The sequence below is a fragment of the Dermacentor andersoni genome, chromosome 4 (genome assembly GCF_023375885.2).
Source record: "Dermacentor andersoni chromosome 4, qqDerAnde1_hic_scaffold, whole genome shotgun sequence".
NCBI lineage: Eukaryota > Metazoa > Arthropoda > Arachnida > Ixodida > Ixodidae > Dermacentor > Dermacentor andersoni.
The window spans coordinates 221,342,311-221,357,853 of NC_092817.1; the positions used below are offsets into that span (position 1 = coordinate 221,342,311).

The following is a 15,543-nucleotide window of genomic DNA, read 5'->3' on the forward strand; positions in this document are numbered from 1 at the left end:
ACCGCTCCATTAACCCACCGCTCCATTAACCAAGCCGTCGAACACGTCAATGTTGAGGGTAAGTATGTAGAGCTTTCCTAAGCATAATATGCCTTTTCATGAGAGTTTACCAACTTCAGCAGTGGTAAGCAACTGTAGCCGACGTTTGTGCTCTCACAGTCAGCATCGCTATTACAGTCAGCATCTGCATTTGCCTCATGAATAGTGTCCACATCTTGGACAGCGTCCTGCGTGTTGTACACCTCGGTGACCTTGTTGGAGTAGAACAGCCTCACGGTGTGAAGACAGCTGCAGTTCGCATTGTATTTGGAAACGAAGTGGGCCTGAAACATGTCGACTTCTTCCATTTCCAGTACACGACCATTGCCGATCTTTGACAGTGCGGTGGAGAATCTGGCATCACTCTGGTGGATGACTTGCACAGGCAGGAAGTAGGAAAGGTAATGCCAAGTGACGTTGGTGTTGAAGATGATGCTCGTTTTACTGCGTTTGTACAGTTCGCTGGTGCGGCCAGGGGCAGTTGGCGCAAGTCACCGCACATGATTAAGTCCAAGCCGCTTTGCAGTGCACCATGGCATGTTGAGCATAACTCAAAGGAATGCACGTCTTCCTTTGGAAACTCATCAGTGAGCAGGGGCACGTGAGCAATGCGGATAAGGGACAGGTCAACTTTAAACCAAAGATGATCACAAACATCACCTGCATATCTGAATGGGTTATTGCAGAACTGCCTTTCGAAATGCACGGTAGCTGCCGCTAAATGTGTCTGTGGGCAGGAGGTGGTCACTTGGGTCAAGCGCTGCTGTTGCCTTACGTCAGCTTTGTGTTCTCTCACTGCGTCATCCTCATGGCGGGCACGATGCGGGTCTGCTTCATGCTCGAGAACTGCAGGGTCTTGTCAGCGTTGCCGGTTCGGGCCGGCCTCATGTTCCAGCACTGCGGCATCCTCACGGCAAGCACGATGTGCGTCTGCTCTGTGCTCCCAAACTGCACAGTCCTGTGAACGTTGTCGCCTCACGATGGCCTCGCGTTCCAGCATCCTCACGGTGGTCACGTTGTGCGTTGGCTTTGTGCTCGAGAACTGCAGGGTCCTGTCGACGTTTTCGCCTTGCCTCCGCCTTGTGTTCCCGCAGGGCTGCGTCTTGGTGCCTCTCGCGCTGAGCTGCAGCGTGCGTTGCATGCGCAGCAGCATGTAATTCCTGCGTCTGGGCACGTATGCGAGTCCGCCTTGCTTCAGCGCGACTAGCATTTTGTTGGAGCTGTTCAGCTGCTCTTCTGACAAGCGGGGGCATGACAGTGCAAAGCAGCACGTGAGGGACACACTGCAAGGCTGCAGAAAGACCGGCCACCCGGCAGCTACTACTGGAGATAGTACTAGTGGGGAAATGCTGGTGCAGGCGGGTGGGGCTCTGCAGAGACGACCTTCAACCCACGACGATGACGAAGGTGCGGTGGCACTGCCATGAAAGGTGATTTATCAACGGAATGCACTGTGGTGGCATGGCGTCAAGCACGCCCAGGTAAACATGAACACGTCTTGCTCGATGACAGTGGAAACTGTCTGTAAGAACACTGGAGTTGAAAATCGCAGCAGCAGCCGCGAGCCAATTGACCTCCGGGCATCTGTCACTTCAACACGAACGAAACGTCGAAAGCACAGCGCATATGAAGCTACTGGCACTGCATGCGCTCAGCTAGCATTGCAGATCGCTTTGACGATGAGGCCCATGCATGTGCACACTTTCGCCATGTCGCAGATGGCTTTCAAGACATATGAGCGCCAGCAACGCGTCCCTTCAGCGTCCACCAAATGCATTTACTATGGAGTTTGTGATTTCCGTGGCCAATGCTGTAGTGAAGGCTGCAATTGTCTCCACTCTCTACAGGGCGGTGGGCGAGGAAGACATCGAGGCACCCTAGCAGTTACTGGACAAGGATGCCCCTCCTCCCTTGCCTGACACCCTGGCCTCGCGCGACACAGGAGAGGGCACGTTCCTCGCTCACACACGCGAGATTGAACAGCATTTGCCGGCTCACTCTCGCACGCTTTCACTCATTAAAACTTCTTTCTGGGCGAGTTGGTGCATACTTGACATAAAAATTGTAACAGTACCAACACATGCATCCACAAAGTAACAAGGATGAGACACAAGTGCTGATTGTCAACAAAGTTTTATTGACAGAAGACGGATACCTTATATAAGGGGAAAGGCAGAAGGGAAGGGGGAAATACAATCGGGGAAAATGACATTGCGCATCGAGGAACGAACGTGCCGGCAGCCAACGGAAACAGACGCAAGAAAAACAAGAAAACTAGAAAAACACTCGAAAAAAGGCGAGGGATACTAAAATACAATCAAATCAGTAAGCAGTCGCTTCCAAAAATTGAAGCTCTGCAGCAAAAGGCGATACAGAGGGGGTGCTTACACACTTGCTGCCATATTTCTGTATGTGGAACGCTTCCAAACTGACGTGCGCCGTCGTGTCAGCACTCTTACCGAGAATCTTCGTCTCTCCTAATCAAGCCTCGCAACCTGTGCATTCAATTACGTGTGCGACCAAATGTGTGTACTTGTCCTATAAGTTACTTAAGTTTCAGGCATGTCCCCCCAAGCGTTCATTAATGCAGCGGCCGGTTTGGCTGACATAAGCCTTTCCACACTTCAGGGGAATGGCGTAGACCACTCCTGTGGAACACTTGATGAATGGCTTCTTATGTTTTAGCTGACAACCTCTTTCTTTAGAGTTGCAGATGTGTGGGCATAACTGTGCCAGCTTGTTGGGTGCTGAAAAAACAACGGACGCCCCATGCCTGTTGGCTACCTTCTTCAGACTGTGCGAAGTCTTGTGCAGGTACGCACAACCAAAGGCTTCTTGGTCTTCCGACAGTCATCTTTTCTTTGTGTTCCTAGTTTTGGCTTCTGAAGGAGGGTCTCGGACACAGCAATCAAGACCGAATAGGGGAACCCCGCCGCCAAAAGTCGGCTGGCCTGATTCTCAAAACTTTTCTGCATTAGGTGCGGGCACGACTTCTGAAGAGATAATTTCAAACATTGCGACGCTATAGCTCTTTTTACAGTTTTGGAATTCCAGAACTGTGAATTCAAGAACTCTGGAGAAGAGGGCAATTATGTCAAAATGGGGACACCCCCTTGGTCGATGTCCAGGCTTTTCTGCCTTTGCTGGGACGAGGCAAATCATCTTGTCATGGGAACGTATGTCTGAATGTCTCTCCCAATTGACAGGTCGATCATAACAGTACTCATCATAATCATCCTGCAAGTCAAGGATGTGGCTGTAGCCATACTGTGGGGATAGGACTATGGCAACACCGCACTTCGCATTCACTGTCTTTGGACAGTGCGAGGGGTTGTGCACGCAGGACACAACCAAAGGCCACTTATTAGGCTGCCTTGTCACAGCCTCCCCTCCTTTCCTGGCCACCTTAAGCTCTTTGATGAGGCTTTCAACGCCTGCTGCAACCATTTTTTTGCGAGCAGCCAGCCTTTTTCAGGCATTCTAGCTGGCCAGTTGCACTCATGGCTACCTTGTGCCAGCCTGATTTGCTGAGAACGGCACACAAGCAACCCAGAGTGATCCCTCTTTCTACCACTTCTGAATTGGCAGAATCTCTTTTTTGGAATGTGGCTGATACATCCAACATACATGCTCGTTATTTAAGATGAGAGAGATGCCAAGAAACTGCAAACGTCCCCTTCTTGGCACCTTGTGTGTGAATTTGAGGCATGAGGAATGCTTTTCAAAAAGCCTACAACAACTTCGACCACAGGGCTGCAATTACCAGTTTTAGGAGGATTAAAAACAAGTGAAGAACCATCTACATACCTAAAAATTTGATTACAGTGGTTGAGGAAATACAAAAATCAATGAGCTTGTCACAACATGCTTAAACGGCTGCTCACCAGGTCAGGCCATTTCGAATGGGCAAGTGCAGTGCATACAATGCCTGATAACGATTGTGCCTGCAAAGTATTACACTGCTACATGCTGCGAAAAGAGCAGAAATTTCATACACCCTGTGCCCTTCTCCTTACAGGCACTGTGCTCCCAGCCGGAGAGTTGACGTCAATTGCAGAAGCGTGCCTACGTAGTTCGTTGTGCTGTGACGTCACTCACAGTGGCATGTGACTTTGAGAATTATTCAAGGCAACAGCAGTTATTTGTTTGATCTGTCAGCAGAAGTGACCACACAGCAAAAAAGTGAGAGTAAAAAGAAGAAAGGTGGGGCCTGTGATGTGTGCATCACGCGATCCTCTAGCTCCAGTATAGGAGAATGCAGAGAATGAATTTCGCTTGTGGAGGCTAGACAGGGTCAAGTGGAGAGAATGTCTTATGTTGGCGGTGACACTTGCATCCTGAAATCATGGGTTCATGGCACTGAAATATTCCTATCTCGGTTATTATTGAACTAATTTGAAAGATTATTGCAGTAGAATGCTCCACAGAGGGTACGTAACAACTTCCAATGCATAACGAAAATTTGCTATGTGGCTTGGAGAGGGACCTTTTAAAGCAGTGCAATGAATCCTGTGGATGTCTTCACTTTATCGTAACTTCGGTTTAGTCGCACATGTCCCAGGCCAACTAGCCCGCCAACGTGTTTTAACCAATCTCGTGATGTGCATAAAGCTGGCTCTGCTATGTATATTGACGGTCTCAGTTAAAATTGATACCATATCTGGTATATAGATGTACGTTGGACACTGCGCCAAAAGGTCCAGTGGCTGTTGCAACACTGTGTATTGTATGACACCATTACTTGTGTGTTACGACCACTTTAATGATGAATTTGCACAGTTCTGTGTCTGGCGCAAGTCATGGCAGCTGAAGATTCGCTTGAACAAAACATTTCTTATGAAATCGTGGTGGTTTCAGCATGAAATATCAGAACTTACAATGTAGAGCAAGCTACGTTGCTCAGGGAGCCAAACTTGACTGGCTAAACAATCATTTGCACTCTCCCCAAGGAGGCCTATGTATGTGAACTAACTGCTTACTTGTTCCTAATGCTCCATGTGTGCTTTTAAAAATAGCGCTTCACAAAGAGCAGTGTAATGGCCAAAACTTGCCAACGCTATGAACACTAGGATGTGTAACGACTAATAAAAAACAAGCCCCTTGGATCACCTTCTTACTCAGTGTATAACAAGGGCCTTGAATTTGGCAGTAGCAGTTGCTAGCTTACATGGGAGTGGCGAACATTATTGCAGGGCTAATTTTGTACCCAAGAAGAAAGTGGGAGTGAGGAGGGTGAAGCAGCACACAGGTCACCTACTTTCAATTTCCATTACCTTATTATTTAAATTAAACATGACAATGAACTTTCCCTGTGCTTTCTTCAACTTGGATGTCTGTTACTTTGTATGGTTAGGACCAAAAAAAATATGCCCCTTAGATCACCGTATTCTTGTTGCTCATTGCAAAAGATTACACAGCTTGAAAGTAAAGACCATTGTATGCACCTCTTTTAGTTGTGTAAGATTTAATTAACAGCTTCGCTTTACATAGATCCGAACATGTGGGAGGGACCTGCATAATTTTTCACCTTTTTGCGCGAGTGCCCCTAGTAAACTAGTGACATTTTCTTCCCTTGCTCAGCGCATGCATGTCAATATAAGTGCAAACAGCATTGTAAAATGAAGTGGAAAATGCCTGATGTGTTTGACATTGTTGTGCACAGGATGAGTTCCACTCTCGGCTGCGCTTTGTCCGTCGTGGCCTGGTGGCCATGGCATCGGGTGGTGCTGACGACAATGGCAGCCAGTTCTTCTTCACACTTGGCTCCTGCCCTGACCTGCAGAACAAGCACACCATTTTTGGAAAGGTAAGCTTGCCCAGTAGTTGCTGCAGATATTATAAACAATGTGCAAAAGAAAGACTGCACCAGCAAGGTACTGCAAGAACGTAGTGCTTTCATGACTGAAGAAACATTTATTTCGGTGCAAGTGGCAGCATTTAAACAAAAAAGAATGCAGTCACATGTTAAAAAAAAGTGTTATGTGTACACGTACTAAACACGTTTGCAGACACCTTGCATAATCATTAACACCATTGGGTCATGTCATGGGTGAGTTCATGATGGCAAATGTTTAAGTGATGAGGCTGTCATTTTCTTTGCTTTAAAGAGCCCCTCACCAGGCCACCGAGCAAATTTCGGTTATAGGCTGGCAGTTATGTACTGTCTAGGGAACGTTCTCTCACAAGAATTTTTCAGATTGGTTCATGAATAGCTGCGATAAAAATATTTCAGTGCCACGAACCCACGATTTCTGGAGGTCAGCTTCACCGCCAGCCTAAAACCCTCTCCACTTGCCCTCTTCAGCCTCTGCAAGTGAAGTTCCTTCCCTGCATTCTCCCATAGAGGATCACTTGACGCATACATTATGGGCCCCACCTTCTTTTTTATTTTTCCCCGTTGCTTTTTGCTGAGCAGCGCATTTCTGCTGACGGTCTCTCGCGCGAGCTGTTCCATTTTTTTTGTTTCGTGCAGCGCACAATTTTGCACGCTGTGCACGCGTATGCCTTATAGCAGTATACTATATTTGCATGATTCTAACGCACACTTCCTTAAATAAAAGATTGTTCAAATTTTCATGCATGTTACAATCATCATCACTGATTCTGCTCAAGATCCAAAATGAAAAAAGAAAAAAAAGAAAGATAAAAAAGCTCAGTGCAAGGTAGCTAGCCATCGAACAAGTTGTCTGAAGAAAGCGACGCTTGGAGACATTGCGAGGTGGCTCCGGGGTGTGTGCAATGCACTCCTGCAGACAATGGTTGTGCAAGCCTCCGTAAGGGGCATTTCTAATGCAATAAATGGAACTGAAGATGACTTTCTGTGGTCGGTAGACAACGAAAAGGAGGTGTCGTTGGACTGTGATAGGCACTAGCCACTAAGGCTCAGCTTCGCGCATGTCTGTGTGTGTTTGTGTCTTCCATAACATTGTTTCAACACGTACGCATCGACTCAGGTTTCGTTACTTGATGAGCGCGGTAGAATCGGCACCAAGTTATTTTTTTACAGCAAAGCTGTATATGGCTAGCTGATTTGTCCATCTGTCTTACGCCTGTATGCCAAAAACTCGTCTGGTGCAACCCCATGTGCATGCGTGAAAAAAAAAAAAAAAAAAAAAGAGAGAGAGAGAGAGAACTGTGTGATTGGCCGCGCCAGTAATGTCGTTGTTGTCTCTGTTGCAGCGTAGCATGTGCGCAGCAGTTTCTCTCTGGCTCCGAAATGTGTAGGCATACTCAGATCGTTACTGGAAGCTTGTCATTATCACACACACAAAAAAAAGGTGTACAATCAGTGCATTCTACCGGTGCTAACATATGGGGCAGAAACTTGGAGACCTTGCGAGGAGGCACCATGAAGGGTATTGACGAGTAAACACAGGTATTGACGTTACGCAGTGCTCATGTCACATAACATGACAAGTGGTATGATTCGGTGCTGCTGCTGATGATGATGGTGATCTTTTGGCATCCCATTTGAAACAGGACAGTGACATGCAGTCACCTAGCCTGTTTGATCTGATCAGGTATGCTATTCATGTTTTTCATTCTAGTATTTTTGTATACATCTCCTTAATCTTCTTTTTCTTCCTCAAGACAATTCATTAATTTCTTGGCCATACCCCATAGATGGTAGGAGCCACATGCATGATAGTAAACACAAACTACCTTGTACCTATCCAACTGCTGTATGGCATGTCAACTGGTGTAATAATATGCAACTGCGATGCAAAGTGCGCACATATTGACGTTACGTGGCACGCATCTCACATTGTGTAACAAGTGGCGCAATACGACGCAGCTGCTGATGATGATTTACTGGCATCCCCTTTGAAACGGGGTAGTGACAAACAATCGCCTCGCCTACTTGATTTAATCAGGTATGCCATACATGTTTTTCATTCTAGCACCTTTTATACAATTCCTTAATGTTCTTTTTATTCCTCAGCACACATGAATTATTTCTTGGCAAATCTCCCATAATGAGATCATAGCATACCATAGCCTGGCGATAGCTGTGACGGGCACTGGCGGCAGACATCACCAACTGAAATGGCTATTGGAATGAGCCCATAAGAGCTTACGCCATAAAAAGCTTTTGGGACCGCAGGCATCGACACATCAGAGGTGAACCCATGTATGCATGCATAAGAGTGAACAAACGGAACTTGGGACTCGCCTTCAGACAAGACATCCTCAGAAGTTGTTGTCGGTGGGGAGGACCACGACTCTCTGCCGAGGCCTTTAAATGTCAATGACTGAGTCCAGCATTTCATCCACAACGCTTCACGATGGTTCTTGTCGACCAACGAACCTCTGACAGCGAAAGAATTGTCGCATGTTGATCACAACTCGCTGCAGATTGTGCAAGATATATCCTTCCCTAATGAAGTTCTTGCTCTTTGTTAAGGACAGCATACATTGTGTCCTCATCCAGAAGCAGACACAAGCAAAGAACAGATGGCGCCGGTCCAGGGTTTTGGCACCAAATGGAAAAACGAATACTGATGCCATGGTTTGGCCCCTTTTTCCTCTTGTAATGGAACTTCAATCTCCATGATGATGATGATGATAATGATGATGATATGTGCACAAGATGGGACTGGCGTCACCTTCTGTTCTCAAAAACGCGGATGATATCTGGTTGATATGTCACAGACCTCTCAGTAAGTCATCGTACCCATGACCTTCTTGCAGAGAAAGTCCAAATCAGTTTGTGAATTTTTGATCATGTAACCATTCTTAAAAATATTTAATTTGTTAACTACTTTGACCAGACACTGCCAAAATCTCCATAGTTATGGCAAGCTATTGTGAAAATTTTAGTGTGCCACCTGTCTTAGTTTTACATTGTTTCTGGCTTACCAAGCCATTGGTCCTCTTTTACACACTTTCAGTATAGATAGTTTTATCGAGGGCACTGAAATTTTGCGATCACAGCGCCGTCTATTGTCCGATGCCATGCTGGTATGTGGGATCGCGCTGGAGGGTGCACGGCGAACATGCTGTTGATGACGAGTGGCAAGTTTTCGCGCTTTCCCAAGAGGTGTCAACGAGTTGTTTGGATTGGAAAACTTAGCATGTCGTCACTAAGCTTTTAGCTTCAATATAGCCGCAATGTCGAATGGCGACGGTCCTAAAGGCGCTCCCGCAGCTCTGCCCATGATTGAAATAGGAAACAGTTCAAGTCTGAAAATTGTCGATATATCACGTGCACATGTAATGTGTTATTATCGTAAGTCTAGCCTTGAACGCTATTAAGGTATCACTCAGGCGACAACAATCAGAGGTGTCTCCATGTGTCACGCGGCGTGCCGCCAAGTGTACATGCCATTTCAGGTAACTGCGATGCTCCAAGAAAACACGTTTTGCTAGATTTCATGGCCCTAAAATTTTTGCGGTATGATTTTCTAAACATTGTTTATCTGGCACCTGGACATCAAGCTTTACAAAATAAAGAACTGTAAAATGACTCGATAGAAAGGGCTGTTAACATGGATAAAATGAGCTTATGATAGTGGCCGCGAATATGCCATGATCAGCCAAGAGGCATGCGACGCGTTGAAAGATTATGCGCTCTTAGGTCTAGAATGGTGCCTGTGCATGCAAGGGCACCTCGCCTATACAAGAGAGCTGAAAAACGAACAACTACACTTTGCAGCAGCAACTTTATTTTCTGCAGTATTACTGTGCGCGACGAGCGGCGTCGACAGCTTGTCGGCGAGATTTGAAAGTACAGAGAGCTGATGTGAACTAGGGCCGGCCAGAACACGGTAGCCATGGCTCTGGATGCAGAATGGAAAAGAACGTGCCTTCATTTCTTAGTCGGCACGTACTGTTTTCATAATACCCCCTCGGTCAACTTCCACCAGAATGTTGGTTGCCAAGCATGATAATCATAGAACATGTTTAAACAGAATAAGTTTAATGTGCGTGCATGAAAAAATAGTTAACTTCATCTATTCGCAATAGTTGACCGACTCGAATATGCACCTTTCTTTCATATCCCAGTTTGATCATGGGTGTCGAGTTCAGAGTTTGTCGGCCAAGCGCTCGCTGGGTACAAAACCTTCCGAACATACATGCGATGGCATCAAGTCCTTTCTGTTCACGCTGGCAATACAAAGCGGTCTCTGCTATCGCAGCAGCAGTGTCCACAAAGTTGCTGCAGCTGAAGATGCACTTTACGCTTGCTTCCGAAAGTTGCTTTTGCAGCCACATAAAGCATAGGGGTAGCCCGTCGACCTTGAGCCATCTGACATTGCAGAAATCCCAGACAGAACATGTTACAATTGCACTAATTCGCAATTAAACCACACCCTTTCCAAGCTGCCGCTGGGAGAAAACGGAAACCGTACATACCAGTGTGAAGAGGAGAGCAGAACGCTCGCTGGTTCGAGGCTACATTCCTCCTCTCCAATAAAACGTTCTATAGCTTGATATTGTCACTTCAACAAACTGGATCTCTTAATCTCTCGTCTGAAATTTCTCCTGCAAAATGTAGAAGACAAGGAAGCTTTCATGTTGGTATCTTTGCCATGCTTCATGGTGCTTGAAAAGCTGGAGATAAGAGACTTGCCAAGACTGATGATGTGCATGGGCACCTTCAAAGTATTTTACAATGGTATTGCGAGACTTGGTTGTTTGCTGTGTCATTCATATTCTGTTTTAACCCTATGAGTGTCGAATTTTTTCACAAAACCTGTGTCGCTCTGGTTAATATCTTCTATTGCAGTTTCTCATAGCAGGGGACAATCGAAAACTTGTGAATACAACAAAAATTTATTGAAAGTAATATTTTCTCTCATTAACGCTTCGCTCACATCAACAGTACAGTAGAACTTTGTTCATACGTTTTCGGAAAAATTGCAACAAAGAAACATACCGTATTTTCATGCGTAAAACCTGTATAAAAAATTTGAAAAAGTTAACCGTCAAGTTGGAGTGCAGGTTATGCGCAAACTTTATTTGAAGGTATGGCTTCATGGCAATGTGGAGCACACTGCCATGTAGTCATATCTTGAGGCAAAGTTCTTGCCTATGTAGTTTCGTTATCTCCTAGGGAATCCCACCTTTTTCCCACCACTGTGTGTTGAAGCTCCCTTCTCCCCTCCCTCATGGTCGTCCATTTTCTTCCTCTTTATGGGTCGGCATTTTGCGCATAGCGAATAGTGCACGTGGTGCCGGCAAATGCATGTGTCACCCGTTCCCGCGGCGTTCCCTCAGTCCATCCATGCAAAGCACTTTGCGATGCGCCCATATACGGCGGAGAGTGAAATTGATGTTGCCCATGCGAGGGCTGCTCCGAACCGCACTGTCATCCTCTCGCGTGAATGCTAGCTGCGCCTGCGAAGTGATCCGATCCACGTCAGATGTCGCATGAGTGATACGTCCCCGATCATGTCTGTCGTGTGAACCCAGCTTTATCAGCATTGCCGAAGAGGGGAGGGGGGAGCTGTACAGAGCCGCTGACCGAAGATACAACGTGGACAAGTCATGCATCTGTGAATGGAGTGTTTTTGCAAAGTTTTGAGTGTTGTTGTATGCAGCTATTTTCGCGCGTATAACCCACAGATATTTTATTTTCTTTCCTGGCTGTTGTAATTGGGGGTGCGGGTTATACGCAGAAAAATACAATACTAACTGAGAAATCATACCATCCGATGTCCCTCAAAAATTTCACAGACTCAACTGTAGTTCATCTCTATGTAATGCCAAGCGTTGCGCGAAACCTTGCGGCACAAGAGGCCGACACGTGCCACACTGCTAAGGATGAAATGGCCTGAAACGAGCGTTGGGGTTTTTACAGCCTTGGCAAGCTTACATTTGCGCTTCTTGAATTCAACCTGAGTCGGCAGCTTCTTCGAGCAAGTCATTTTGGCGGGAAATTTTGATGTGCCCACGTGGTGTGAATTGTTGCAACTAGAGATGCCAACGCATGTTGAGCTGATGAGGCTCGAACGACCTGAGATGCACATAGTCATTTTTCTATTGCGTAGCCTTTTAGTGTGGTGACGGGAAACCATAACAAAATGTAGCTAGTGTGGGACACCAAAATAGAATGCCTATGATGCCGTCTACACGGCTCACTTTGTACTGCCTGTCGCAGGGAATGGTGGCGCATTTGGGCTATCGATTAGCGTGCGGTACTCTTCCAGTGGCACTATACCCCAAGCAATGTGAAACAGATAGGTGAAGTTCATACTTATCACAATAGGGTTGGTAGCAAATAGGTTGATCACTCCCTTCATGCCGCCTGCAGGAGGAAACGGTGGTACATTTGGGTTATTGCCTATTAGGCAATAACCCAAATATTAGGTTATTGCCCAGTGGCACTATGCCCTATGGGCTGTGAAATAGATAGGTAAGGATGCTTATCGCAGTAGGGTTGGTGGTGATAAGCTGTGAATGCAGCGTACGATGACCCGGGAGGAAACTTGCTGGTACCAGAATTTGAAACTGAGCACTCGGTGGCGTTTTCACATGAGATGGGTGGGCAAATATTGCTGCCGCAGGCAGCCACTGTTCCTGATTGCATGTGCCTCAGGCCTTTTCTTGTTTACATGGGATCGAGTGACCGGAAAACGAATAATACAACCACAGTTTTGCAATTTATTGAACGTTGCTGCCGAAAGATCATGTTTCTGGGAACGTATAACCAGTAAAAAAGGAGCGCATCTGTACTGAGTCATTTTTTGTGTTCTCGATGGTGAAAATTGACACAGGGATACTGTAATGGGATTGCATCAACGAGGTTTTACTGTATACACACGCTATACAGTAAGAGATCAGGAAAAATGTCCAGCAGGATTTATGACTATCGGTATGTTGTCCCCAATAAACTGTTACAATGGGGTGCATTTATTTAAACATGAATTGGTGAAAAGGGGCTGCGCCGACACCGAGCCACTGCAAAGACAAGCGCACTTCGTTCCCCTCTTTCTCCGTTCTCTCTGTAGCTTTAGCATAACACTCCTCTGTTCACAGATGAAGCCCGCTAGGCGAGTAACTGTTACGTCCACTCGGAGTCACGGGGATGACAGCGTTTCAGGCGGGCCACGTGAACAAGCTGCGTCTTCTTAGACCGGTAGCCATTCGAAAGGAGACAAGCAATTGAATAGGTCACATCACTTAGGCAATCGGTAATGACAAAAGGCCGGGTGTAATGAGCCAGAAACTTCTGGCACGGGCTGCGCTTGCGAAGTGGTGTCCAAAGCCATACTACGTCCCCTTTGTCGCAGGACACATTCTTATGGCGTGAATCGTAACTGATCTTGGAGTGTTCCTGGGATGCCAACGTATGGAGCTGAGCTAAGCGGCAAGCTTCCTCAGCGCGGCAGAGAGTCTGGGTAATAGAAGAGTCCGCATGAGGAGTAAAAGGTAGAATGGTGTCAAGGAAGTTGTGGGGTGGTCTGACATAAAGAAGATAGCAAGTACTGTAGCCGGTAGTTTCATGCTTTGGAGTGTTGTAGGTGTACGTGATAAAAGGCAAGATATCATCCCAATGTTTGTGTCTGGAATTGACGTACATCGAAAGCATGTTGGTCAAAGTTCTGTTAGTGCGCTCGACGAGACCATTTGTCTGCGGGTGATACGGGGTTGTGTGGCGAAACTGGCAAGCACAGAGATGCAACAGCTCTTCGACTAGGTCAGCCACGAACTGGCGACCCCGATCGCTCACAATAACACGAGGGGGTCCATGACGCAGTATATGCTCCGTGCGCTGCGACTGGTGCACCGCCGCGCCGCTGTCAGAGGAGACACTCGTTGAGAACTCGAGCAGAAGGGAACGTCTCCGTGCTGCCACCGGAATACGAATCCATGCTGCTGTGGAGACGTGTCGTTAACGCGTAGTTGATTGGAATAATGAATTGCTGCGTAGTTGGCTGTACCAACAGCTACACGTTGTGCCCAGTGGGGACGACGTTTCACGGTTTCTCAACTCGTCCATGCTTTGTCGGGCAGCGGCAACAGTGGATCATGGCTGTGCGACGAAAACAGTAAGTTTGGTTTCAGTTTCAGTTTCAGTTTATTCAGACATACATTGCCTGGGTTGAAAGGACTAAAGGTAGATGAACTCTGCCTGACTAAGGTCCCTCCACCCATACATTTGCTCAGAAGCAGTGAGAATAAAAAATAAAGAAAAACAATGGCTTTGTACATTAAAGCCCCACAAAAAAAATTTAAAGAACAGAAGTAACATCGCGATTAGGCATCTTAAATTGAGTAACAGAATCACACAATAATGCAGCAGCAATAACCCATACAAGAACAAATGCATATATAAATGGCAACATGATAAAGAGTACAGAGTTTGTGCAAGCGTTATACAAGATGTAACATAACCGTTACTACCAATGTATAACTGTTCGAAAATGCAGCAGAGTAGAGGGATTATAGTACAATAAAAAAGTTTTTTTTATAACCCAGGAACTTATTCAGGACACAGTACCAGATAGTAAGTACATTGTAACATTTTTCTTTAAACTGTGTATAGAAGTACATTTTTCAATGAGTTCGTGGATATAACTATTGTTGCGGAGAAGGTTGGGTATAAGGTAGAGCAATGTTTGATTACCATGAATGGTTCTGAATAACGGTATTCTAAATCGCTTGTGTCTGAGATTATAGGGAACATTAGTAGGGTAGCACTGAGACATATAACTACTCAATTCATTTCCAATTTCCTTGCGAATATACAAGGCGAGCTTCAGGTTGTAAACTTGGTTGGTACTTGGTAAGCACTTTAAGCTTGTTAAAAAATGCCACAGTGTGTTCAGTTGGTTCCTGATTTTCTATGCAGGGAACAGCTTTCTTTTGTACAATTTTTAACCTTTCAAGGTTCGTTCCTGAAGTCGTACCCCAGATTAAAAGACATTAATGGAGATGAGAATGAACTAGTGAATAGTATAACTGGAGCTTTAGCCAGTTTGGTACCAGAGACCTAAGTTTATATAAGACAGAAATTGATCTAGACCTACTGGCATGTACTTTGTTGATTTGCGATGTCCAACTGAGGTTTTCATGAAAAAGTACACCTAAGAATTTAAACAACGGGACACGCTTGATGTCATTATCTTTAAATCGAACAGAAATGGTATAATCTTAGCACTTATTTCTGCCTTTTAATAAAATATATTTAGTTTTACTAATGTTTAATTCTAGCTGGTTACACTCAAGCCAGTATGAAAGCGAGATCAACCACTCGTTCGCCGCCTTTTCTAAATCTTTTAAACGGCTGCCAGAAAAAAACAAGCTGGTATCGTCCGCATACAAAACTATAGAGGAAGTTTGTGGTTCCGGCACGATATCATTTATGTAGATAATAAAAAATAGTGGACCGAGTATAGAACCTTGTGGTACACCGAATTTCAAAGGCTGTAGCTGAGATTTATACCCGTGAAGAAACGTATACTGCAGCCTGTCTGTTAAATAACTGCGTACTAATTGTAGAGCTACCCCTCAGCTGCCGTAATGTGGTAATTTTTCAAACAGTATATCATGCTTAAC

General features: G+C 45.7%; 1 protein-coding gene across 5 annotated transcripts in view; it reads left to right on the forward strand.

Annotated features, from left to right (window-relative positions):
* LOC126538397 (spliceosome-associated protein CWC27 homolog) overlaps nucleotides 1-15,543 on the forward strand; it is a 275,758-nt gene that overhangs the window by 35,714 nt on the left and 224,501 nt on the right. For all 5 annotated transcript variants that reach the window (XR_008613958.1, XM_055074766.2, XM_055074768.2 and 2 more), the window contains exon 3: nucleotides 5,702-5,845. Coding sequence is in view for 4 of the 5 variants with exons in the window: in XM_055074766.2 (XP_054930741.1) it covers nucleotides 5,702-5,845 (144 nt within the window). In the remaining variant the exon portion in view is untranslated. The remainder of the gene's footprint in view (nucleotides 1-5,701; nucleotides 5,846-15,543) is intronic.